At 35.7% G+C, this 27,070-nt stretch overlaps 1 protein-coding gene across 1 annotated transcript in view; it reads left to right on the forward strand.

Annotated features, from left to right (window-relative positions):
- Positions 1–26,732, forward strand: part of LOC125417829 (amine oxidase [flavin-containing] A) — a 72,592-nt gene extending 45,860 nt beyond the window's left edge. The window contains exons 4-15 of the mRNA XM_048461379.3: positions 2,981–3,085; positions 3,770–3,861; positions 9,450–9,591; positions 11,749–11,898; positions 12,556–12,715; positions 13,536–13,632; positions 18,136–18,189; positions 21,099–21,156; positions 22,487–22,584; positions 23,409–23,520; positions 24,419–24,481; positions 24,665–26,732. Of these exons, the coding sequence (XP_048317336.2) occupies positions 2,981–3,085; positions 3,770–3,861; positions 9,450–9,591; positions 11,749–11,898; positions 12,556–12,715; positions 13,536–13,632; positions 18,136–18,189; positions 21,099–21,156; positions 22,487–22,584; positions 23,409–23,520; positions 24,419–24,481; positions 24,665–24,811 (1,278 nt within the window). The 3' untranslated portion in view covers positions 24,812–26,732. The remainder of the gene's footprint in view (positions 1–2,980; positions 3,086–3,769; positions 3,862–9,449; positions 9,592–11,748; positions 11,899–12,555; positions 12,716–13,535; positions 13,633–18,135; positions 18,190–21,098; positions 21,157–22,486; positions 22,585–23,408; positions 23,521–24,418; positions 24,482–24,664) is intronic.
- The last annotated feature ends 338 nt before the right edge of the window (positions 26,733–27,070 follow it).

Raw genomic sequence — 27,070 nt, forward strand, 5'->3', positions numbered from 1 at the left:
GTCATTTATGGAAGAAATACAGTTTTTTTTTGAGATTTCAATTAGGGAAGAATTGTAAAAAGAACCTGCTATTCTGAAGCTCCCCAGGCTATCAAGTAAGTCCAGCCTCTCTCCTCTCCATTTTTCTTGTGTAGAATGTTTCTGTCTGTTTCTTTTAGAAAATGTGTTAGTCTTTCCCAAAGATGGCTACATTTCCTTGGCAATCACACTTTTGGTGCTTCATCCTCTGTATTTTACTCTTTAGAAACAGAAAGACACATAGAGAAGATTTGTAAGTTTCTCATGTGAGAGCTTTTTTATTTTATTAGTAAAGTTTAAAATGTATCTAAAACAAACCTATCTCCATGTTCCATCAACTATGTAGGAGTGAGGAAAACAATTTATGAAGAGTTTGGGGGAGGAAATTACCCTTATACTATTTCCTAGCTGTTGTCACTAGACTTTAGTTTCCTTATTTATAAAATGGAAATATTAGTAGTCCTTGCCCCCACAGAGCTGGTGCAAGTATTACATGAGATAACGCATATAAAGAGTTTCAGCTACTGCCAGGCATGGAGAAAGTTCAATAAATGTTTGATGATGGCCATGACAGTGATAAAGGATTTGGAGTCTCAAAATGTTGTATTGTAGCATTTCAACATAGTATTTTCTGATAAGAAATCACATCACATAATCAACCAAGGTTATTTGAATTTGCTAGTGGAAAGGAAATTTGCTTCTTTGTCATTTAATGGATGTCATGTTTTCTTATTCAGTTGTGGGGGTGGGGAGAGTATGCACATACTGTCATGCCTTATGCTTCTGCCTTGGTAATCAGGATTTATTTCTTGAACCTTTTTGAAAGTCTGGCACAACTTTTGATAATATGCAGTGCTTGCAGTTGACTTTCTACAGATATTTATTAATAAAAATCAAGTTTTCCTGAGATATTCTACTAGCAGGAAAGATTTGTGCTTTATGAATATTGAAACATCATTTATTTTTAACCATAATTGCCCTTGGTATTTGCAGAGGATAGATTTCAACATTTCCTATGAAAATCAAGATCTGGGGATGCCTAAGTGCTTAAATAAAGTGGAATGTTATTTGCGTATGTTCTATTCATATTTTCCTGTGTACTTCAAATCAACTTTAGATTGCTTATAATATCTAGCATATGTAAATTCTAGCTAAATAATTGCTATAATTTTTGTTGAGGAAATAATAACAGGAAAATGTCTGTTCATGTTAAGTATAGATAGTTTTTTAATGCTTTCTATCTGCAATTAGTTTAATCTGCAGATGAAGAACCCGAGGAGCCACTAAATGAACTAAACTTTCAGATAGTACCCTATCTAGTCTGTCTCTCTTTTTCTAAGAGTCCACCCTCTATTTGCCCTTGTTTTTGCTTAGCATAGTATATGTCACACAATAAAGTAAATTAAATGGTTTTTAGATATCATACTGTCTTCACAATAGAAATCTTAGTACTGAGCCACACCAACTGATTTGAGGTAACAAAGGAATTTATGAGGCTGGAACATCACACTTCAGAATCTACAGAAAGCAGGAAAACTTTGACAAGTTAGGGACAAGAATCATGGTCTTTACAACAGAAAGTATATGTTTGGCATGCTGTCTTAGTGAAGAGAATCCACTTTCTTCTGTACTTGGTTATGGTGAACTAACTACAGGGTCAAATCTTTGAACAGTGATTAACCAAGGTCAGATCACAAGCTCATAGCTGGGCTAGATCAGGACTTGGGAAAAATCTAGCCTCTACCTATTTTTAATGGCAGCTGGCACCATGATCCTTACCTAAAGAAGAGTGGCAGTTTCCCAAAAGGAAACCAGGGTACATCTAGAAAAGAAAGATGGCTGTTGAACAACCCAAACTGGTAAATGCTTGTGGTTCCACACTGCTAATAATCTGGCTCTTTATATCAGACATAGTAGCCTAGCTAGCCTTCATTTATCCTGTGAAAACCTTTAAGACTTGGTCTGAAATGTGACTTGTATGTGTCTAAAGATGGTCTTCCATTTATTTGTGCTATCATTCATATTAGTAAGACTATTATGGTTTCAGCATTTACACTAATATGAATTTTATCTTTATATACTTATTTGTCCTAATAAGTAAAAATGAGTCAAAGCTATAATTTCCTATAAACTTAAAACACTTAATACAACATTGGGAGAAATTTTAGGAATCTTATTAAAATTAGGATTATTTAGGTAAAATATATTTACATCAAAAGAAATGTCCTTGATGTGGTAGAAGATCCTGTTGCTTGAAAATGTTTTAGATTAGGATTGGTGGGTTTTGTACAGGCATGAGGACCTGAAATCAGTTCTTAAGCACCCTGGTAAAAAAAGAGTCAGACACAGTGGTGACTAAGATTCTAGGCTAGGGGAGCAGAAACAGACAGATCCTAGAGACATAATTACCAACTAAGCCAGCTAGGCTGATCAAACTAGTGATCTGCAAGTTCAATAACAGATGCTTCCTTAAAAAAATAAGATGGAAAGCAATCACAGAAGATACCCAAAGTTGACCTGATCTTCATGTGTATCTACACAGGCAATTTGAAATCTTTCTCCTTCAACTTCCTGAGCTTGTGGGATTATAGACCTGCATCTCAGGCCAACCTGGTTCTGGTGGTTTTAGGATGCCAAGTAACTTAAAAGTATTATTCATAAGCCATTGACAATGACACTGGGACTTGTTTCCTCTGCATATACTGGATTTTTGGGATCCAGTCTGTTTGGATACTCACCTTCCTGGACCTGGAGGGAGGGGGGAGGAACTTGAACTTCCCACAGGGCAGAAAGCCCTGACTGCTCTTAGGGATGGAGAGGGAGGAGGAGGGGGAGTGGGGGGAGTGGGAGGGTGTTGGGAGGAGGGGCGGAAATGGAAACTTTTATAATTTAATAAACTTTGAAAAAAATGAAAAATAAGTATTATTCATTTTAAATTATGATGTTGTCTGTTATGTTCCAGGGGAAAACTTACCCATTTCGTGGTGCGTTTCCACCTGTGTGGAATCCCTTGGCATATTTGGATTATAACAATCTGTGGAGGACAATGGATGAAATGGGAAAAGAGGTAAAATGTGTGTTTGGTTTGCATGTATCATATTGCTGAAGAATAAAACTGATTAATATCTTTGTAAGGCACAGTGGACATTGCTAATTTCCAGTGATACATGCCCTTCTAGTATAATCAGCAACTCTGCAAAACCTGGAAGGATTTCCACTTGACAGATGGAGAAAATGGATACCAAGTGTTTATATAATTTATTCAAAACTATGCAGCAAGGGAACCTGAATTCAAAGCCACTCTTGCTTATACTACTGCCTGGGTAGCTTCACTTCTATGCCTCTGAGCATATACATGACATTTCTACTAAATATCTACCTGCAGTTATGTATCTACACTGCCACTTTAAATAGTAAAGAAGAGAAGAACTTTCTGCATCAAAGTATATTGGGGGACTAAAAATGAGTGTGGTCTTCCAATAATAATATTGATATTAATAATGACCATAATTATCCCAATTACAAGTAAATTTATACATGCTGTAGTTATGAATGCTGTCATTACTATTGTTTGACAACAGCATTAAGGCATTAAGAATTCCAGATTTATCTCACCTCTCTATGCACTTCCAAGCCAACTGTAAACACCAAGAAACAAGTTTTTAGAGGTTAACATGAAGGCTTCTCTGGAGAGGAGTAGAGCAATGGTGGCAGTTTCCTTCACTCATGAGTGTATGACCTTTCATTGCAGATCCCTGTTGATGCTCCATGGCAAGCAAGACATGCTGAGGAATGGGATAAGATGACCATGAAAGAGCTCATTGATAAAATCTGCTGGACAAAGTATATGTGACTGCTTAAAAGCGTCTTTTAAAAAATCTTTCCCTCTGATCTTTTGTATCCTGTCTTGAATAGTAGTGTTGTTAAGTAATGGGAAAGATAAGAAATATAATAATCTAAGATTATTAATCCAAATATAATATTAATCTAAATATAAGAAATATAATGATAATAACAAAGTCAGAAGGTTTGAGCAGGAAATGAATCAAAAACTCAAGAAAGTAGGTCATATCTTGAATAAAAAATGGTAACTATGTTTTTATGTTATACAATTTGTAAGCATATTTTTTAAAAAATAAAACTCAGAGGCTAGAACGATAGCTCAATGGTAAAGAGTGCTTGGGTGTTACTTATCAAGAGACCCTTATTGGGTAGCTTACAATTGCCTATCGCTCCAACAAGAGGGGATCTTACCCCTTGTTTTGGTCCCCAAGGGCAACCAACAAATGTGTTATGTATGCATGCCCCCTTCCCTATATTTAAGAATTAAAATAAAACTGATTTTTAAAAAGTAATTTCCTTATTGGTGTACATGTGAGGCTAGTCTGGATGAATGAAAATATAAACCATTTAATGATTTTACTTAGGATTTACTATTACCTTGATAACTTATAGTTTATTATTGCAGTCATGATTTATAATGATAGGGATATCTTCTAAGCAATATGGTATTAGTCAGTTTCATAGATAAATATTTCTAGAGTGTATATGAACTAATATGACTAGTAGGCTGTATAATATTATGGAACCACTATCATAAATGCATTGGTAATAGATAAAAATGCTGTGTGGCACATGCTTATATTTATTTTACCTATATTTGAATTGATACATATAATATTTACATACATGTTAACATGTATTTATCCTGGGCCTACTATGTGAAGGCACTCTGTCAGACACTGACTGAAGGATAGTGGTCAATTTGTTAGTATTTAACTTCTACCCTCATGTAGTGTATATTCTTATAACAGGCAAGGTAAACATTGAACACATAATTATGTAGTGTTAGCGAAGTACCTAACAAAGGGAATCTTAGTTGTTCTAAGGATAGAAAAAAATCATTCCTTGGTTCAGTATATGTTAAATTGAAATTGAGGCTCCTGTATATCAATTAAGAATGAACCCACAGTTTTATAAACCACACAAGAGTAGGCCATGTCTAGCAGTAGATTACCACACAAAGCAAACAGTGGTATTTTTTGTAGATTTGTCTTATATTACTTTGTTTGGACATTTTCTTCTGTCTCACTAGATTTTTTTTACTTGTATATTATAGTTCAATTTTGTATTTTTATGGCCTTTGTGTGTGTGTATGTTGTGCTCTTTTCTTTGAAATTTTGCTTTGTTTCTTTTTTTGCCTCTTTGTTTTCTAAAGAAAGAGAGAAAGAAGATGTGGAGTTGGAGGAGTGGGAAGTTAGAGGGTAGGGAGAATCTGGGAGATGAGAAAGTAGAAATTATGATCAGGATATGCTCTATGAATGAACCTGCAGAGACTGTGGAGACAGAAAGGATGGATGGTTTGAAGTGATATTTCTTCCGGGAATAACCCAAGGGCAGGAGAGAAAGCTGAATGATAGATAGCGTAAGTGGTAGTATCTTATAGAAATGGCCAAAGAAGGCTTACAGGGAGGCAGGGAGAAGAGAGAAATGTTTTCTTCTGTGAATGACTCATAGGTTCAGATTTGGGGACAGAAAGGGCAAATCAGAAATGGAATAGAAAAGAATGATTGTGTAGCAGATTAGTACATTTTAGGAAGGATCCATGATCAGTAAGATCAGGTATTAAAAGTGGAATGATATCTTCCAGGAATGTTTCTAAAGACATAAGTGAACACTTGAAACATGTGTAGTAATAGAAGGAAAGCTTCCAAAAATGAGCCCAGGAACCTTTGTTGAGCCAGGGAAAGTTGGACAATACATCAATTATGCTATATGTCGGGAATGAACCACAGAGCCTGAGGGAGAAAGAAAAGATACATGTTGAGAAAACATGTATGTTACTAGTAGATCTTCTAGGAAAGGACAAGGTTAGAACATAAGAAGTGATTGCTATGGAAGGATAGTGTCTTCCTGAAATAGTCCAAAGTAGCTATGGTGGATGAATGATCAAAAATGGAGAAGGATAGTATTATCATGGGATGATGTATATGGGCTTGAATACTTAGAGGAGTATAAATATAACCAAGATGGTGTCTTCTAGGTATAATTCATCAGGAAAGACAAGATATGTGGTCTTGTCTTTGTATGATGGTCCACTGCCATGAATGATGAGCAAAAAGTGTCCTACTCCTTAGGATTTTGTGAAGAAAAGAGTATATTTCAGAAATGACTTAGGGTAATGTGGATACAAGAATAGTAGCAGTGATGGTGGTGGTTTTGGTGGTGGTGTGTGTGCATTTATAATTTCTTCTAGGAATGACCCAGAATAGTGAGTGAATCTTGATGAGTAGGGCATATACCCAAGGAATGAGTAATAAAGACTGTGGAAAGATAAGGAAGAATAGATTTGGTGGAAATGGTAATACCCATGAAGGAGAAATAGAGTTTGACACTGTTGGGATGGTGTCTTCCCAAAATGATCTACAAGGCAGGAATGTATTGGGTGTTTTTGTTTGCTTGTTGGTTGATTGGTTTGTTTGCTTCTTTTGGGTGGGATATATTCCAGAAACTGTATAGACAGGGAAAGACAAGAATGATGGATATGGTTACTAGAGGGATTTTTTCTGGGAGAAACTACTACTTGCATAAAGTAGGAAGCATGTAAATTTGGAGATTCATGACTTCCAGAAACAAGATAGGGAAGTGAGGGAACTGGAAGAAGGATGGTACAGAGATACACTATTTTCTAAGAAAAACTGAGACTCTGAGGGCAAGGCAAGTAGAGAAAGGGCATTTTGGTGTTTATCCAGGATGACCTACTTGATATTGAAGGATTGAAGAATTTGTCATATCATCTAGCACCACCCTTAAGGGCTTGAGTAAGATAGGATAGGTTAGATATTGCATGGTGGACTGATATCTTTTAGGAGTGAGTCACTAGGACATCATGGAGAAGAAGGTTACATGGCATCTTCCAGGAATGAGAATGGATGCAAAAATTGTGTACCATGATGGTATATATTCTAGGAATAATTCATAGGGGCAATGGACAATTGGAGAGAAGATTATGGATGGCATAGTATATTCTAGTGATGTACTGTTGAAACTGAGAGTGAGACTGATTGTGGTAGATGATCTCTTCCAAGAATGACTCAAAGATACATGGGGAGGCAGGATGTATGAACATTTGGGGGTGAATATTTTCTAGGAGGGACTAGTAAGGATGATGGGAACACAGAGAAGGTAGTATAATTTTAATAGATGGTATTTTTCTAGGATTTGAGTCTCTGAGCAGTAAAGGTAGATGCTTGAATGGAATGGTATATTACAGAAGTTACTGATAGATACAGGGGCTGAAAGGATGGGTAAATGGTGTTGAGGTATTGCTATCTTTCTACAGTGATCAATTGAATTGTAGGAAGGAAGACAGGAAAACTGAAAGTTGTGAGGAAGGATAAAATCTTTCAGCAAGATGCTAGCCAAGGTTAATGGAGTATAATGAAATATGATCCTCATGAAAAATGTACAGAAAAGAACCAGGGTTAGGGAAGAAAAGGGAGCACTGTAATAGTGTGGCAGGATGATATTCCAGGAATAATCTCCAAGAATTGGAAGAGATCAGAATTGTAGGTAGTGGACCACAAAGCTGGATAATAGCAAAGTGCTTGCTCTGCAAGTATAAGAACAGGATTTTTGATCCACCTAAAAGCTGGGCAGGCATGGCAGCCTGCCTGTAACCTTGGTGCTCCAGAGGTAGAGACAAGGGTTTTGTGGGGCAAACTGGGTAGTTAGATTAGCCAAACTGGCAAGCTCCAGGTTTAGTTGAGAGATACTGCTTCAATAAATAAAGCAGAGAGAGATCCAGGACGACACTTTGCTTCAACCTTTGCCATCCACCCCATGCATGGAGATGAGTCCACACACATGTGAAAAATACACACATGCATACACACTACACACTTACATGCCAATACAACATCAAACAGAATGTACCACGGTGGTTAAGGGGAAGTAAGGTTGTATTTATGTGATGGGAGAATATGTTCTAGGTGACCCAAAAGGGTGAGATGTTATCTTCTAGGTATAGTCCAAGGTTAGGGGTAAGCCTGATGTTGGATGATGTGGGAATAGTAATATCTTCCAGGAATAAGTCATAGCAGAATTTGAGAGTCAGGGAAAGACAGATAGAGTTAGATGCTAAATTCCAGGATAATTCATAGGGCCAAAGGTGGGGAAATACAAAAATAGATATAAAGTGAGGACATCGTATTTTCTATGAAATGGCCCCAGAAACATGGTACCTTACATGAATGACAACAAAAGCATGGGGATACAGGATAGATAGGTTTTTCTGGAGCAGCATCTTTTGTGAATGGCATATTGTTAGTATAGGAGAGAGTAAAAACTAGATGTAGTTGGGATGTTAGGTATTTCTTACAGAGAGGAGAATAAGGAAGATGATGTTGAGGAATGTCTTCCAGGATTAACCAAGAGGAAGCGGAGAGATTCAGACCTGTGAGTGATATAAGGCAGTAGTATTTTCTACAGAGAAAATAAGGAGTAACTTTTTGAAATGGCTTGAAAAGGGAAGGAAATTGACACATTTTAACAAGTGAATAGTCATTATGCCTGGAACATAGAGCAAGTAGTGAGATGAGTAATTGGAGTTGAACAGCCTATAAATGCATCTATTATATTGTCTGCATGCAAGATTTCTCCATTTTAGGCCATTATAGAATTTTTTAAATTTTGTTTTGTGTTTTAAAACTATGTATTTAGTTTAGTTTAGTTTAGCTTTGCGTGTGCATCAGCATGGCCTTTAACTTGCTATGTTCTTTCCTCTGCCTACTGCATGCTGCGATTACAGACCCCGTTACGATGCTCAGTTTATCACCAAAATGTTTTTAAAGTTCCCATTGTGTTTGGCATCGCAGAGAGTACTAGAGGCATGTAGGGTGATAATACAGAGTTCACCACTTTTCTGTCCATGTAAGAGATTATACAGGAACATGGACCAGAGTGGAGGCAGAAGAGATGGAAAAGTGAGGAAAATCTTTAAAGTAGATGAGATGTATGCCTAATGATCAAGGATATTGAATCTTTAGATAGACCATATTTAGGGCTAACCATATTTCTTAATAGCAGGAGAAAACTTTTTCTTTTTTTTCAAAAGTTAACAAATGATTTCCTATATACATTGGGACCATGAAGTTTTCTTTTTTGTTGTTATTGTCGTTGTTTTTCCAAAATTGAATCACTTTCTATTTGTGTTACATTACGTTTTATAAAGGTTCATTCCTCTGAGTTCTGTATGCATTTTTAATTAGGTTATTATTGATGTGTGTGTGTGTGTGTGTGTGACTGGTATATACATTTCACAGTATGTATGTGTCACGTGTGTGAAGATTAGAGGATAACTTTCAAGATTTTGTTTTCTCCTTCCTCCTGTATGCAATGACATGTGATTTCCAGTCTTATTCTGTGAACAGAACTGCTCGGGAATTTGCTTCTATTTTTGTGAACATCAATGTGACTTCTGAGCCTCATGAGGTATCTGCCCTGTGGTTCTTGTGGTATGTGAAGCAGTGTGGTGGCACCACTCGGATATTCTCAGTCACCAATGGAGGCCAGGTCTGTTCTGAAACTGACTTGCCTAGAACAATGCCTTGATAATGTCTTCATTGTTATGATCATGTATGGTAGTATAAAATGATCTAAAACTATGTCTGAAAAATTTTTCATTTCTTTTTTATTCCTGAAAATTCAAAGCTAAAGAAAGTTTTATTTTGAATTTAATGTTTCATTTTGAATTATGTCCCAATAATTAAGTTCCTTCCTTTAAAATGTAGAAAAATGAAGTCATTTATATAGAAGTAGCTAAACTACTAAAAGTAAATTAATTTCCAAGAAAGTTGTAGTGCTTATAAAATTAGTATACTTAAAATCATCTCTGTTCTTTATATAGGCTTCTTTATCCCACCTGTTTCTCACAAGTATTCTTTCTTGTTAACCACTGTAGAATGAAAATCACTCTTCTAATTCACACAAGTCATTTATGTCCATTCTTTTCATAGTATGTTCTGTAGTTGTATTTTAGAATTTATCTGTCCCCTTGCAATTTTTTTTTTTGCTTTTATACATTTCTGTTACTAATGATGAAGCAATTCAATTCAATGACCAAGTACATAATAAACTAACAGCAAAACCTAAATACTAAATTCCAATTCCTTAGACTCTGACATTTCATTGCAAAGCTCTCCCTTATCCAAAGAGAATGCTAGGAATGTTATGCCCAAGTAGGATGTTATTTAATTTGTTACAGATAAATTCTAGCTTATGCTGTTACCTGAGTTCCAGAATTCTTAGTGCATTTTATGAATTTAGACTTTGTCTTCAAAATAAACCATTGTTCTCTTCAGGTGATCATCTGAAGTCTCCAAATTAATACAGGACATTTACATTTTTAAAATGTATACCTGTGAACAGAAACTCGGTATTACTCTGTTTAACTTATTTTACCTTCTGAGGTATCTTACTCATGGGTTGTCTGTATCCTTCATTTGTAAGGGACAGAATACTTCTAGACAAGCCCTATATGATCTTTTAGAAAGTAGAATTTTGATTTTTACTCTCAAGCTATTATCACAATATCTTTAAGAAGACCTTAACATTTGCCCCTTTATAATTAGATTTAATAAATTCTAAACACAGAAAAAATGGTAGTGAACAGATAGAACTAGTCCATGATTTTTATGCTATACTAGATTTCAAAGCACCTGTTTGGAAACATAGATCATATTCAGTGCTAAATAATTCCAATTTCTTCAGCAAGAATAAATGATAAATTTAAGTCTTAACCACTCTGTGATCATTTTTATAAAAATTTTGGTGTCTTCACTAAAGGTCAGTTGCAAAAGTTATTGTATAACTACTCATAAGTGAAATACCATAATTGTCAGTTTTGTCCTGTCCCACAGTTTACTGAAATGCATTTATAATAACTCAAAGAATCTCCTACAGAAGGCTAAAAATATTCCCTATGCTGTAACCAAATATGCTGTATTAACTTTTTTTTTTTTGGTTTGTGCTTAAGCAATATTCATGCTGAGAATAGCAGGTTACAGAGGGCAGAGAACTTCTGATCTTTCAGTGTTGCTCAAGAGAAATACTTAGCAATGTTTAAAAGAATAAGCATATTGATATTCTGCCATGACTATGAAACTTACAGTTAGTTTTAAGAAGAAGATATTCAAAAGCTGAAATTCAGGTTTCTAGGACCTGATTTGGCAATTTCTGATAGGGCATTACTAACCCTAATAGCATGCTAAGCTTATTCTTTTAGACTCATGTCATGTATAATAAAATATTTTCTATGTTCTTACCTGCTCAGGCAAATAACTCCATAGGGAGATAGAAACCATATCCCCTAGGATCAACATAGTTACCTTCCCTTCTCAGGGCACCTTACATATACCATACTTGTGCAAATTTGAAGTTCCTAGGCTTGCTGTTTGCATTTGATCAGAGCAGCATTGGCATAAGAGAACATTTTTTTTTCTGATCTCTGCTTTTATATGGTAGCAATGGCTTTTCCTTGCTAGAAGCTGTGCTGGCGATGATAATTGAGGTACCTTGGCTTAATTTCTCTATTCTAATGATTTTTCCCACAATTGGCTATGGCAATGATAGAGGCCTAGCATTTACCTTCTAGGAGATTTATGAATTAGTGACAAATGTTCCACCATTCTCCTTTTATAACTTTTCTTTTCTGCTTACTTTCTCCAACAGGAACGGAAATTTGTAGGTGGTGCTGGCCAAGTAAGTGAAAAGATGATGGACCTTCTTGGGGATAAAGTGAAACTGAACTCTCCTGTTACTTATATTGACCAAACAGATGACAACATCATTGTAGAGACACTGAATCATGAACACTATGAGGTAACCCATTATAATCAAAGGAGTTTATAATAAATAGGTTTTGTGCTTTCTACAACTTCTAATCATATATAATCTAATCAGTAATAGAATTAACTCTAGCATATATCTACCACAAGTATTCCAGAATGACAGATTGGTTTACTTATTATCCTACTTTGCTTCTCTGTTGCTGTGATAAATACCATAACAAAAAACAACTTTGGGAAGAAACAGTTTATTTGGCTTACAGGTCTTGATCACAATCCATCATTGAGGGAGGTCAATAGAGCTACTCAAACAGGAGCAGAGGCAGAAGTGCTACTAATTGACTTGCTCCCATGACTTGTTCATTTTGCTTTTTTATACTACTCAGGACCATGTGCCCAGGGGTGATACCATCCATAGTGGGGTGGGCTGTCCCATATCAATCATTAATCAAGAAAATGCCCACAGACAAGCCAACATGCCAGTGTGATGGAGGCAGTTCCTCATTTGTGGCTCCCTTTTCCAAGTTAACTCTAGTTTGTGTCAAGTTGACAAAATATACCAGCCTACCTACCTTGTTTTATTTTCTTGCTTCACAGTGTCTTGATTTGGTATTCTTTTAATGACGCTTTGTATCTTCTGCAAAGGCTGCAACTCATGTGTCAGGTGATACTTTTGCATATTGCATTTCAGTGTAAATATGTAATTAGTGCCATTCCACCAACTTTGACTGCCAAGATCCACTTCAAGCCAGAACTTCCACCTGAGAGAACCCAATTAATTCAGCGTCTTCCGATGGGGGCTGTCATCAAGTGCATGGTGTATTACAAGGAAGCCTTCTGGAAGAAAAAGGGTAGTTTACTCTTACTTGTGTTTGAACTATTAAGTAAATAAACCACATTTTAGGGATATTGAGAATATGCTGAATAGAAAAGGATAAATGTTTTTAAATTTGTAGAGAAATTGTAAATCTGTCTCTAAATTTCACAAAATGGCCTCAAGAGTGATTGTTGACAATGGGAGAAAAAAATGGACATGCAATAGGAATATCAATTATGGATCTACCACTGTCAAGCTTCTGGCATTTATCTTTCTGCTTACTCTTCATGAGCAGAATGAGTCCATGGGACCTTGTGGAAACAGTGCTGCTATGAAATCTACTATTCCTGGACTTTACCAGTTGATTGGCCTCAGTCTCTAAACATAAAATGATTATAAGGCTTTGTGATAAATGCTTATTGGGATGTTGTGAATATTAAATGAGGCAGGGTTTAGGAAACAGGAACCTTCCAGATATGGTTCTTGCTCATATCCAACAGAATTCTTTTCACAACTTCTGGTGTTAATGGAAGTGATTCCTTCCAACACAGTCCATCTTTTTCTCCATTTGTTCCTGAATTCAGGGCTATTTTACCATATTCCCCATCTTACCATTTTACCATGTATGAGTCATAGCCCTTTGTGGAAAAAATGATGGAGATGGGCCATTTTCCATATAAGGAATAGATGTTCTTGTCTAGTCATGTGTGTCTAGACAAGGGTCTAGAGTTAGAGCTAATAGTAGCACTTTAAAAATTTTCTTTCCTCCTACTAAAATAGTTTATATACATTCTTTATATGTGTGTATCTCTAATGTTAATTTTAATTTCTTAATTAATTTTCTTCTGCTTAAGACTATTGTGGATGCATGATAATTGAAGATGAGGAAGCACCAATTGCAATCACTCTGGATGACACCAAACCGGATGGATCAGTGCCTGCCATCATGGGGTAAGTTAGAGCTGGGTGCAGTTTCTAATTTGTGTTGGTATAGGTGCTGGCAAAGTATATTTCTTTATAATTAGGCTCAATCAATAATACATATAAATTATATCATGTTTCTATGTATTAGCATATCCATAGCAATGTATTTGTGTTTGGCACAAGAATGCCAGAAAACTACTAAATGACACCATTTTTAACTTGTACTCACCTACCTATTCTCTATAAAAACTTACATGCTAAGAATAAAGTGGAAAAGGCAGCCTGATAGACTGTATGATAGTCAGCATTTTCTAAAGACAGGATGTCTGCAGTCATTTTGGAAAGAGAACAACTTTACCCTATAAAACCTTTCAAATACAGTGTCTCTGTACTTGATCTGCTTTTCAAACACTTGTTGCATACAAAGCATCAGTATCAATATAACCCAGGCCACAAATGGATGGCCTGTAGTTATCATTCACCAGCAATGCTTCTTTTGTCTTCAGAAGTACATTGATAATTCACCAGTCTGGGAACTAGTGCTCTGGAGAAGGAAGTGGGCCCTAACAAAGAAAATGCTAAGGAGAGACACACCTTCCTAGTTGCCTACCTTTGTCCTTCTAAAATATTCTATATACATAGAAAGCCTTTTATTTTGTTGCACTATAACAAAATAACACATGTTGATAATAGTCAAATGACTTTTTGAGATCAATGGTTTCTGATTTTGGGAAATGCAGGCCTTCTTGCTAAAGAGATAGTTGAGCTTAATAAATACCGCATCATGCCATTTTGGGAAAGCTAAAAGAGAAAGGGGTCAGACCCATGTTCCAAGGAACCTCAGAAACAGGTTCTGCCTGGGCTACTGATAAAATGGTTACTAACTGTTTCTCTGGCTGTAATGTAAGAAATAGTACTAAATTCCTGAGGCAGGTAGGAACATATAGTATAATGACCATAAAAAGGCACATATCCTGTTCATTTTTAGTCCTACTGAGCAAGACAGGATCCAGGTAGTTTAGCCAGCTTGGCATTTCTATAGGCAACAAAAAGCAAATCAGGGTGCAAGTTTCAGAAAGTCAGTGATAGTTCAGTTATAGATGGAAGAACTTCAGATGTCCTTCCCTTATGCTCCACTGGAGTTGGTTGGCTTTATAATAGGGACATATGTGTTGGCATTCTTCCAAGTATGCTGGAATTATTTAGGAAATGCCTAAAATGATGTATTTATTGTTTTAACTTTATTTTATTGCTGAAAGATGTATATTGTATATCTGGGTGAAAAATGTTTTAATAATATCTACTTTGTGGAATGATCAAATCAGGTTTGTTATTATATCCTTTACCTCATATGGTTATTTTTTTATGGTAAGAACATTGAAAACTTTGTTCAGCTATTTTAAAATACTTCATAAATTAATATTAACTATGGCCACTCTACTATTCAGTAGAGCACCAGAATTTATTCCTCCAGTTTAACTGGTACTTTATATTTATGGGAGGCCAGACATTACTTTTTTCAAATATGAAGAACCACTGAAAACAATTGTGATGCAAGAGATCTCTTTCCTTTCTCCTGTTTAATAAAATGCAGGACAGAGATTTAAAAAGGTAGGCTGTTTCTTGTCCTCTGTTGCATCTCACTTATGTTAGGAGATAAGTTCTCCTTTACTGTAAATAGCATATTATTAGCTTAGAGACAGAGCCAGAGGAATCTGCAAGCTGACCTCCAAAAGTAGCTTCCAGTGTACTTGCCTTCTGATGATTTCCCATTTTCACCAACCTAAAACTGTGTTTCTTTGTTTCTAAAATGTGTTGTTCTTTGTTATATATGTAGTATAAGCCAGACTTGCCACTTCTAGGATACTTTTCGCCAGTGTGTCTACCAAAGGACAAACACTGCAAAGGATAATAAACTTGTTCATTTTTCTTTTCTTTTTTTATTTAAATTTTTTTTTATTTTACATACCAACCCCAGTTCCCCCTCCCTCCTCTTTCCTCACTCTCCCTTCTTCCCCCCATCCCACCCCAAACTACTCCTCAAAGGGAGTAGGGTCTCCCTTGGGGAGTCAACAAAGCCTCGCATATCATTTTTCTTTTGTAAATCTCTTTTGTTGTTATTGTTACAACAGTATGAGGATTGAGAAGAAATACTTCATTTTTCATTACTGTTGTTGGCCAGCTACTCTTGTTACATTAGGTCAGTAGCTTCCACCCTCCTGGTTTTTTGTATGTACATACAACACTGCATATTGAACCTAGGGTCTGGTACATGCTAGGCAAATGTCTTCTACTATTTAGTGTGATTTATTTTAATATAGGGTCTCACTAAATTACTCTGCAGCAAAACTGGTTTTAAATTTTCCTGCTTCAGAATCCTGAGTAGCTGCCATTGCAGGACTGTACTGCCAGACTCAGTTCAATTGCTTGTGCTTTCTTACTTCCTCCCTCTAACCCACCTTTCCTCCCACCCTTTCTCCCTCCCTCCCTTTCTCCCTCCTTCCTTCCTTCCTTTCTCTTGAGGCAGGTTCTCATATAGCCAAACTTGGTTTGTAATTGAGACTGACCTTTAACTTCTGTTCCTCTGGCCTCCACCTCCTAAATGCTGGGATTGCAGATATATGCCAGCACATCCGACTTTGTACTTTGTTCCTGATAATGAAAACCTTGTAGAAGATTATCACTTCTACTTTGGTCTTTGCATTTGGCCCTAAGAGCCTCAAAAACAAGAGTGATAATTAACCAGCACTGTGTTTGTAATAACTATCACCTTTTAGAAACTGTAATTTAGAACTATTAAATGCCTCCAATGCAACTCCAGTATGTTTGATTTCCACAGTAAATGGCTAAAGAAAGTTGAACAGTATTTGTTCATAGTTAAAGTGAACAAGGTTATTGTATTTCTAATGAGATTTTATAGTTGATAACACTGTCTTTGAAGTCACAACTGTACAAAATCAGCTGACTAATAATTTAATTTTTCATCAGATCTTGGTAATTTTCTTTAAAATAGTATACAAGTCTAAACTTACTGATTGTTGCACAAACCTAAAATATAACCAAATTCATTAATTTTGAATCAAAACTAAATGTGCCAACTCAAGCAAAATTATTACTGTATCCTATAATGTTGACTAGTTCAAATATCATTTTAATTCATTCATTTTTAAATATTAAGACACAAATGCTGGATTTCATTGTGGCATTTCCATCCATACTTTGTTTTTGCAGATACTCCTCCTCCATTTTCAATCCGCATTCTCTAGTATCCCTCTTGCTGATCTCTTCATTTAAATAATATGCATCTGCCTCTGAAACTCCATCCAGTGTTAACATTCTTTGTATCTTTGCTTCTCAGAACATTTTCTAATAGCAGTCCTAAAAGAGTTGCTAGTCAAACTGATGAACATTTCTATTCAGGGGTGAGGAGAAGAGGAAGTATCCTGTTTCAGCTTTTATCTATTTGATCTCTCTAGAAAAAAAAGTAAAGTTTTAGCCATTTTTAATGAAGAAATAGTTTCATTACACTAGTTCATTTAGATTGGTAATAGGTACTGGAAAATAGATCCAGAACTTTCTATATACCAATCAAGTGCTTTATCACTGAGCTATGTCTTCACACCTCCCTTGGATTTTAGAAGATATCTATTTCTATTAATAGTATAAGTAAGGATTTCATCTCACAATTGAATTTTTTAAAATGTATGTCCACTTAATATTATTGGCATAATATATAGGATCTATTTGACTAAAGGGGCCAGATAGATTATAATTGAGTTTTACTGAGCTAGTTTGTTGGGAGGCTCTATTTAATCATTTCCCAAGGAAGCTGACTTAGAGATAGAGACATGGGTACAGGAGATTTATTGGGGTAAACTTTAGGGAGTACTGCCTTTGTGGAAGGGAAGGAATCAGAAAGAGTGTTGAATGTCAGTGTTGTCTAAACCAAGATCTCAGCCAGCTCCTAGAAATATGGAAGCTGAAATGACCTTTCACAGTTGTTCCAAACGTAGACAAGGAAATGGGCCAACTTAATCATTGGCTATCAGTTGTCTCTTAGGAGGGGCAGGATATTGACCCAAGAACTTATCTGCTGGTGAATATAATTGCTGGGGAAGGGTTTAATCTGTGAGCTAAGGGCACCGATTACTGGTTCTGAAGAGCATTTGGGCAGGGAGTGAGGGGTGTATCATTGCATTTATAGTAGGTGTATATTAATAATTGTCCAGCTTTTACTGAGTGTCATTGCCATGATAATCATCTAATGCAATCTTAATATGCCCAACATCTAATTTTCTATAATATCAAATATGACATTAAATTTTAGAAGTAAAATATTGAGCAAGAAATTACCTGTTTATTAGGAACTCACAGTCTAGCAGAGTTTTGGATGCAGAGGAAGCCTGAAGACAGGATGGCATTTGCTGTAGGAGAAGGGGAGGGTTGGGAAAGTTGATTAATGCTGAGTAGATAGTGGTATGTATTTATCATGACTATAACTGTCCATTCAAATGTGGCTTCTTTCTCCAGCTTCATACTTGCCCGGAAAGCTGATAGACTTGCTAAACTACATAAAGAAATAAGGTAAGCAATTTATATCTGAAAAATCAATAAATGTTGCCTTTATATTTTGTTTGTTGCACCAACAATAGTAGAACAATAACAAGAAGAGCACAATATTTTACAAATATTCCCAACCTCAACAATTCAACTTTTAAAATACTTTGCTATGTTCTCCCTGGTCAAGTCAATGTCTATGTGCATGTGTTAATTTTGCACATTTGTGTTCATTTTATGTGGTTAAGAGGTAGGCTTTTCCTGTGAGATAACTGAAGGTAGCCAGAATACTGTAATAGAGCCCTCATGGCTTAGCCACTTTTCCTAAGGGCACCTCCCCTTTGAATACTGTCACCTTGGTAATAAAGTTCTAACAAGGAAAAAACTTAATGTGGTGTGTGTGTGTGTGTGTGTGTGTGTGTGTGTGTGTGTGTGTGCGTGCGCGTCTGCATGTGTATATGTGTTGGCTCATGCATGCCATGACACGAGTGGAGAACAGAGAACAGTTTTGTGGTATCAGTTTTCTTCTACCTTGAAATGGGTTCCAGGAATTGAACTCAAATCATCATGATTATATAGCAAGCATGTGTACTTACTGAATCATCCTACTTACTCTAACATAGGAATTTTGGAGGGTTGCATACATTCAAATCTTAGCCACTGACATGTGACAAAGTCAAAAGAAGCGGATAACAAATCCACATTTTTTTTCATTCCACCACAGTAAGCTTGACATTTTCTGTTGGATTTCCTGCATTTCCTTTCTATTAATAATAAAATAAATACCAGACTGGAGGTAGACATTTGGTTATGATTCCACATACGGGCTGCACTGTAAAGTTTTTGTAAACCAAACCTTTACTGAATACATCAGTTATAAGAGCAGTAGTTTTCAAAACTGACTGTGCCTAACTCTCACAAAAAATATTTGGAAAGTCTAATCTCTTGAGGCTTATAGAATATGATTCAGTAGGTCTGATGTAGAGACTTAGAATTTGTATTTTTTTAACTACCTGCTCAAGTGATTATGAGGAGGAGACAATTTGATAAGCTGGTGGTTTAATACAACTATAAAATGTTGTGCATGGTGGTCTCATTTGGCTGCAGTTTAAAATATATTCTATTATTGTTTAGGCCAAACTAATCTAAATACATTACTCTGAGTGAAGAATATATCTCAGTGGTAAAACACATATTTTGTGTGTATGAAGCCCAGTGTTTCATCCCTGTCACACATACATAGAACCTATTTCGGTATGACATTATTGTCTTCCATATATCTTCTCAAAAGTTGTAATTTAAACGAGGGAAAGGAATGGGAAAGATAATTCTCTGGTGTGTTTGTCCAAGCTTGTCTTTGGCTCATAATACTATGAAATACAGTAAATGATATTTTATTATGTTTTTATTATTATTAAAAGTTAATTACAATGACGGTTGAATTTTAGGTTTAGTTCTAATTTAGTAAAGATTTTATTATACATCAAGAAAATAAGTTAAACACATCAAGCTTTTTAGAATACTGATTGACAATATTCTTATTTGTCTTGACAATAATCTTAACTGACTCTGAATGTCTGAATTACTGCTTATAATCTCTCATAAAGTTAGAATCTGCTATCTCTTTGTGGCATAGAAAAGAGGATACAATACTGTACTGAGCATAGAATTTGACTCAACACATATTGAGCACCTACTATGGGCAGAATGCTCTGAATAGTAAGGGTTTTCCTTCCCATTGCTTAACTGAATAAAGGAATCTGAAGCTCACTGAACTTCAGCTTCATCTCTTGAATGGAGAATTTAGATTAGACAGAGAAAGCAATTAAACTTATGACTTCTTCCTGTATGTTAGGGCTTTTAATTAAGCATTTTCTAACAGTCCTAGAATTAACATGTCCACATAACATTATGTGACATCATTCATGAGTGACATTTATCTCCTTTAAAACCTTGCATAGAAACAGTATAGCAATAAGTAGCATGTATTATTCTACCTCCTCTTCTTGACTTAACCTATACTTACATGATAGGAGTCTAAGAGTTATATCAATAGTATAAAAATAATGATATCAAGAGTGATAAGCTTAAATTTTGTTCCACACTATTTAGAGAAATTGGGGTTATGTTTTAAAAATATTTTCTAATGTAATTGGCAACATAAACTTGTATAATTTTATAGTTGTTTTCTTTAATACTAGTAAGCTTGGCTCTTGCATGTATGTGTGCACTCACACATACATACTTTTAACCATTTCTTTCACCTGGTCTTAATGCTTTTTTATGGGTTTGAATTACATCTTTCCCCTCATTTACATAAAAATTATTTTCTGATTGTTCATTAGCCTTTAACAAATATTTCAGATTCATTTTTGCATGTTTAAACTATATAAAAACTAAAAAGAGTAAATGTCAATAGTATATATTCAATATTTGAGATAGAGCCATTAACTTAGAAGATGGGTAGATTTAGTAACATAGGTTTTTAAAAAGTTTACCAGGAATAGTCGTGAGTTTTAATTGCATCTTCTTTCAAAAAGAGATTAGCTAGGCATGGTAGAATACACCTATAATACCAATACTCAGGAGGCTGAGACAAGGGGATCACAGCAAGTTTGAAACCACCCTTATCTCCATAGCAAGTTACAGGCTATATATAGTGAGACTTTGACTTTTCAAAACAGAAAATTCTGTTGTTTCCTCAAATTATTATACTGAGGCATATGATATTAACCACCATACAGAAATACACTGAGACATATAAGCTGAGTGCAGGGATTAATTGACTATTTGTTTTATAGTTACAGAAGGCTATTAAGTTTCATTTTTTTCTTTAAGGAAGTCACTATCAAGTACCCAAGAACTTAATGTGTTTATACTATGCCCATCAGTTATTACTTATTTAACATATTACTTATTTAACATCTTCTCTATAGGAAGAGAAAAATCTGTGAGCTCTATGCCAAAGTTCTGGGATCTCAAGAAGCTTTACATGTAAGAACCCCTAGTCTTTAACAGACTTTTCTCTGTTGGGTCAAAGTGGTTAATTAAAGCAAGTTCTGGTTTCTTGTAAGTCTTAAGCAGTGAATAGAAACAGGTGTGTTTAATTTAGAGAATTAATTTCAGTAATCCAAAAGTATTAAAAACTAGTGTCAAGTACATGGAACTTGTGATATGACATTCCTTTGGGTTTTTTAAATATTTACTGCATAATAGACATTCAATTGTAGTAAGAGACGTGGGGTTACAATCATTATGTCACGGATCATTGAGATTAGTCTGAAGAACAGAGATCCTGTGCTTCATCATTGTCAAGTGCTTGCTATTAAATAAAAATCACAGATATGTCACCATGTGTTGCTGAAGGCTTTGTGATATATATTTTACACACCAGGCTTAATGTTTGCCCTGGTCAAAGATATACTAATTCATTTTTCCATGTGGAGAATCAATTCATACCTCATTTGGCACTCCCAGGGTTTTTTTTATACTGCTTCTGAAAGTAGTGAGAAGGAAACGGCTTCTGAAGAGCCCACCAATAGCTGAGGACTTTTTTCTGTGGATTATTGTTTAAACTGTGCAAATACTAAACATTTAGAATGTGATAGGGGAGTCATGGGGGAAAAAAGTGCTCCCCAAGGAGCACTTTCATCTTGTGTCCTTTGAGCAGTATTTTTATCATGTACTTTTCCCAGCTTACCAAAGGGATCTGAAATAATGTTTTGTGCTCATCTTTTACTTGCTCCCTCCCATCCTGCCATTATTAGTGATGCCTGGGTAGATTGGAAAGTAAAGTCCACTTTCTTAACTCCAGGATTTGGAGAAGACCTTTCCAAAAACTAATTGTTAGTGGTATTTTCTGAAGACTTAGCTTTACATTCTACAATCTACATGGATGAGAGTATCCTTGCTACCAATTATTAGGCTACATTTTGACTACCTTAGGCAAGATATTAAGAAAATCTGTGTTTTTATTTTACAATGTACTCTTTTTTTCTCTTGCAGTGCTGGGAATTAAACTTGGGATCTTGTGCATGTTATGAAAGTGATCTACCACTCCGTTTCATTCCTGGACTGATGTTTTTTTTCTTTCCCTCTCCTCCTTCTTCTCCACTTTTCTTTTCTTTCTAATTTTCTTATTTATTTTCATTGTGCTGGGGCTCAAACTTAGGGCCTGGCACATACACTCCACAGAGTCTCATTACCATTTTGTGCTTTAAATATAAGCTTTTTTGTTAATGTAATATACACAAGGCCTTCACTGTTGGCAGGTAACAATTCTACTTTTATTTCCTTTTGTAATTTTCTTCTCATTGAACTACAGCCAGTCCATTATGAAGAGAAGAACTGGTGTGAAGAGCAGTACTCCGGAGGCTGCTACACAGCCTACTTCCCTCCCGGCATCATGACCCAGTATGGAAGGTACTGCCCAATCACTGCACCAACTCACACAGGGCTGGCACACATTCAAACAAGCTGTGTTCAATAAGACTTGTAGAAATAGGCAATATTCTTATTTGTAAATACCAGATAAATAGCCAGCTTGTAAATCAATGGATGCCCCCAGAGAAATGGATATTAATGCATAGAGTTGTAGCAGAGTACTAGGCAGGATGTCAGATGTCAGCAGCACTTGTGAGATGAAGACAACTACATTGTCCTTTGAGAAGCCCTTTGAACTCTCCTCAACATTTATTTTCACAGGGCTACCCAGCCACAGGACAATGGGTGTATTCGTCTAACATATCTGTCTTGTCAACAGAGAAGCATCATATATTCTTCTTCAAAGGAAAAATTCCTAAATGTATACAGCTGAGATGGGAGGGGATGATATCTACATGGCCTGGGAGTCTACCCTTACTTAGAAATACCATGTTTCATATACATTGTTATTTCTTTGCCATGTAGGCATAGGATTCAGGGTTACTTGCTCAGTTTCAAGAGATGCTACATAGGAGTACTGTACCCATATGTTCTCACAGGCTGACTGGCTGGCTGAAAATAAGTCATCATCACCTTTAGTTACGAGTAAACTTACATTCTACTTCTCCCAGGCTTTATAGTTAAGAACCTTGTGCACAGATATAGAAAGCAAAGAGTAGCTTTTTACATTGGACTGAGTCTCTTGAATGTTTTCTCCTTGATTGGTTTCCTTTCCTTTTGTGACTAGATGAAGGCAGTGATTGGCTCGTTTCCCCTCAGCACATTTCCATTTAACTCCGTGTGACCTCTTTATTTCCTTGAAGGGTGATTCGCCAGCCAGTAGGCAGAATTTACTTTGCAGGCACAGAGACGGCTACACAGTGGAGTGGCTACATGGAAGGAGCAGTCCAAGCTGGAGAACGAGCAGCTAGAGAGGTAAGGGAGAAATCTAAGGTGCACTTCTTTTTTCAGTTGTAATTATGTCTGAGGAAGCAGTACTGGGAATTGAATTGAAGGCATCATGCATGAGAAGTATGGGCTATACCAATGAGCTGTAGCCTAGCCCTGTGACAGCATTCTTGTCATCTGGTCTTTCTTGTTGTTTGTTTTATGTTTATATGGATATACTACAACATACTAGATGCTTGGGCTATTTTATTGACATGTATACAAATACAAATAGCATGTATGTGGGGTACACGATATTTTGATGCCTATGAATAATATGCAACAATCAAATCAAGATAATTAGCATTTCCTTCATATCAAACATGTATCGTTTCTTTGAATCATTCAAAATCCTTTCTTCTAGCTCTTTGAAACTATATAGTAAATTGTGATTATCCATAGTGACCCTATATTGCTATAGAATGTTAGAATTTGTTCTTTCCTTTGAACTATATTTTGATACCTATTATTCACTCTCAGTTGTTTTACTCCCTGTTGCCTTTCTTAATTTCTGGTGGCCTCTGTTATTTTTTCTACTTCTATAAGATCCACTTTATTTGACTTCTGCATATAATGGATAGCATGTGCTATTTGTATTTCTAGGCATGACAAATTTCATTTAAGGTTGTGTTGTCCTCTAAGCTCATCCATGTTGTCAAATTGATAACATTTCATTCTTATTTTAAGCTGATTAATGTTCCATTGTATGTGAATAACAAATTTTCTTTATCCATTCATCCATCTATTTCCTGACACTGATAGACACTGATAATTATGTATAGATTTCTTTGACACCTACCTGTGGGTTTATCAATGTTTAATATGTTTTGAGTGTGTCGAAAATATATAATGTCACATTATAATGCTATAGTCATTTTTCTTTCAGGTCTTGAATGATCTAGGAAAAGTTGCCAAGAAAGACATATGGGTTCAAGAGCCTGACTCTAAGGTAAGTTTGGCTACTCCATTTCTATAGACAAACTACAAGGCAAAAAAAAATTGCATTGCCCTTCTTTCAGCCTTTATTATTGATATACTGTCTTGGGGATAGAAATGCACATTATTACATATAGACTTTGTTTCTTCTAGCTGTGCAAGAATTTCTGTTAATGATCTATGTTCATTTATCTAGGATGTTCCAGCATTTGAAATTACCCACACCTTCTTGGAGAGGAACCTGCCTTCCGTGCCTGGTCTACTAAAGATCACTGGTTTTTCCACCTCTGTGGCTCTTCTCTGCTTTGTATTGTACAAGTTTAAACTGCTGCCGCGATCCTGAATTTTTTCACCCTCAAGCCTCCTGCTTGATCATCCTTAGCACCATCACCATCAAAAGGAAAATGTGGATGAATTACAGCCTGTGTCACTGGGCCATTTAAGTGCACTTGATTTAACCCTCCTCAGTTTAATCTCAGTCTTTGTAAAGTGATAACAATCCAAAGAATCACCTAGCTAATTTTAATAAGATTAAGTTTCATTCTGTTTATTACACTAATTTGTGTTTGTTGGTAGAATAAAATCCCGTTAGTATTTGATTTCAAAAAGGTGAAATACTTGTGAGGAATAATTTTTGGGTTCTGTTTTTCTTGCCTTTAACACGAAATAGTTGATGGTTTCAGAAATAAAACATATGACTTATTGTGACTTTCATGTAGCTACCCAAATGTGCAGAATAAAATGGTGGCTGAAATGTTTTCTAGGTATCCTCACTGACCAGTTCCATGTGAGACAAACTACAATAGGCACTTTCTTTTCTGGACTGTATCAAAACATGAATTGGCCCTTGTCAGTAACATTCTGTGCTGATTTAAAGAAAGTAGCAGATTTTCCCTTTGGTCCCTGGCTATCTGATCATAGAATTGGATCCCTAAACCACCTGTGTCTTCAATATGGTTAAACATTAGTATGCCATTTTCTCTCAAGTACCAAAGGACACATGAAATTTTCTCTATTGTTATTTATTGAGACAGTCAAATACAGAAATAAAATTAAGGCTTAATCTGATAACATTACTTGTTTTAATTATTAGGTTTTATAGCAACCATTAAATTAAATGATTTTCTATACCCAGACTGAGTTCTTGATCTTAGGAGTATTGTGAGCCTGGAATAGTACCTATCTAATTCTCTTTTCCATTTGAAAAAACTGTCAATTAAAAGAAAAACACTTTCCAAAGGTTTCAACCACAAAGCATTTCCTCTTTTAAAACATATAAACATATTTTTTATTTAAGAAGAATTAAAAGATTGCTAGCACATGCCAGTCAACCCAAGTTTATTACACTAGATTTATCCTAAGTATAAACTTAAGCCTCTGGATGATGATGTGAGGACTGGAGATCTTTAAAGTTTTGCCCATTCTAAGAGCAAAGATCTAGTTTTTCTGCCCTGCTTTATCTTGCAATTCAAAAGCATTTTAACTAACTTAAAAGATTCAGTGATGTCTTATTCTCCAGTACATAAGGAGTTGCCTGGATTCATATCAAACTGCAGTGAGAATTCTCATCACTAATCTGTTAGAGTTGTGTGTATTAACTTACTGATTAACTCAGCCCTGACACACCTTGAGAAATGATTTAAACAGCTGAACTGGCAATGGTTCTAACAGTATTCAGATTATTAGCATTGAACTAGTGAACACTGAAAATCTCCTGAGTTTGCAGTTTGCCCTCTTCTGCTTCTTAGAAATCCAATTAATCCATCCTAATGATATCAATCCTATTAAGCTACAGCTTGGGTATTAAAATATTTCTAGTACAGATGTGCTTAGATATGTAATAGAAGTTGAGAAACACCATACGTGAGGTTGTCTACCACAAAGATATAACATAGATCTTTTCTCTGAGACAGAGGAAAAAAAGTCATTTTAAGAGGTTGATAATCCTAATTCCCTTCACAGTTCTGAATATCAGTTGGCCTTTTTAATAGTTAAGATGAGAATTAGATATGAGAAGTATACCTTTTTGTCACAGCTGTTAAATATGGGCTCATTATGATGAAAAAAGTTAAACTTTACTGAAAGACGGTGAACTTTATTTTGCTTGATGCTTGTGAACTTGGTGCCCAATGTTCCATGTCCAAAGTTGGCCCCAGTACTACATGTGGGTGTTTGTCTATGTATATGATTTGACACTGGAGTAAAATTTTGTCTGTATGGTACTGGGTTTTGTTGTTAATAAAATGTGATGCCACCTTCCTTCAGATAGACTTCTCTGTTTGACTGATAGTTCTATCAGAAGGTTCAAAATGGGTTCCCATAGCCAGAAATCTACAGAGGATGAACTTCTAAAAAGCATTTGATATTGAGACTCCAGATTCTCAACACTGGGTTTCGTTTTCAAGTTATGTAGGTTGCCCAGGAGTAGATCAAATGCTATAATATTATATATAGTTGGTCTAGCTGGGCCACAGTTGTGTATTCTACCTACAATTTGTGGTTTCTCACCTAATTAGTTTATGATGCCTTGAGGAGATCACTGGGTCTCTGCCTCAGTTTCCCTATCTGGGCAAAGATTATCTTGTGATAGATGTCTTCTCTT

The sequence above is a fragment of the Myodes glareolus genome, chromosome X (genome assembly GCF_982192425.1).
Source record: "Myodes glareolus chromosome X, mMyoGla1.1, whole genome shotgun sequence".
Taxonomy (NCBI): domain Eukaryota; kingdom Metazoa; phylum Chordata; class Mammalia; order Rodentia; family Cricetidae; genus Myodes; species Myodes glareolus.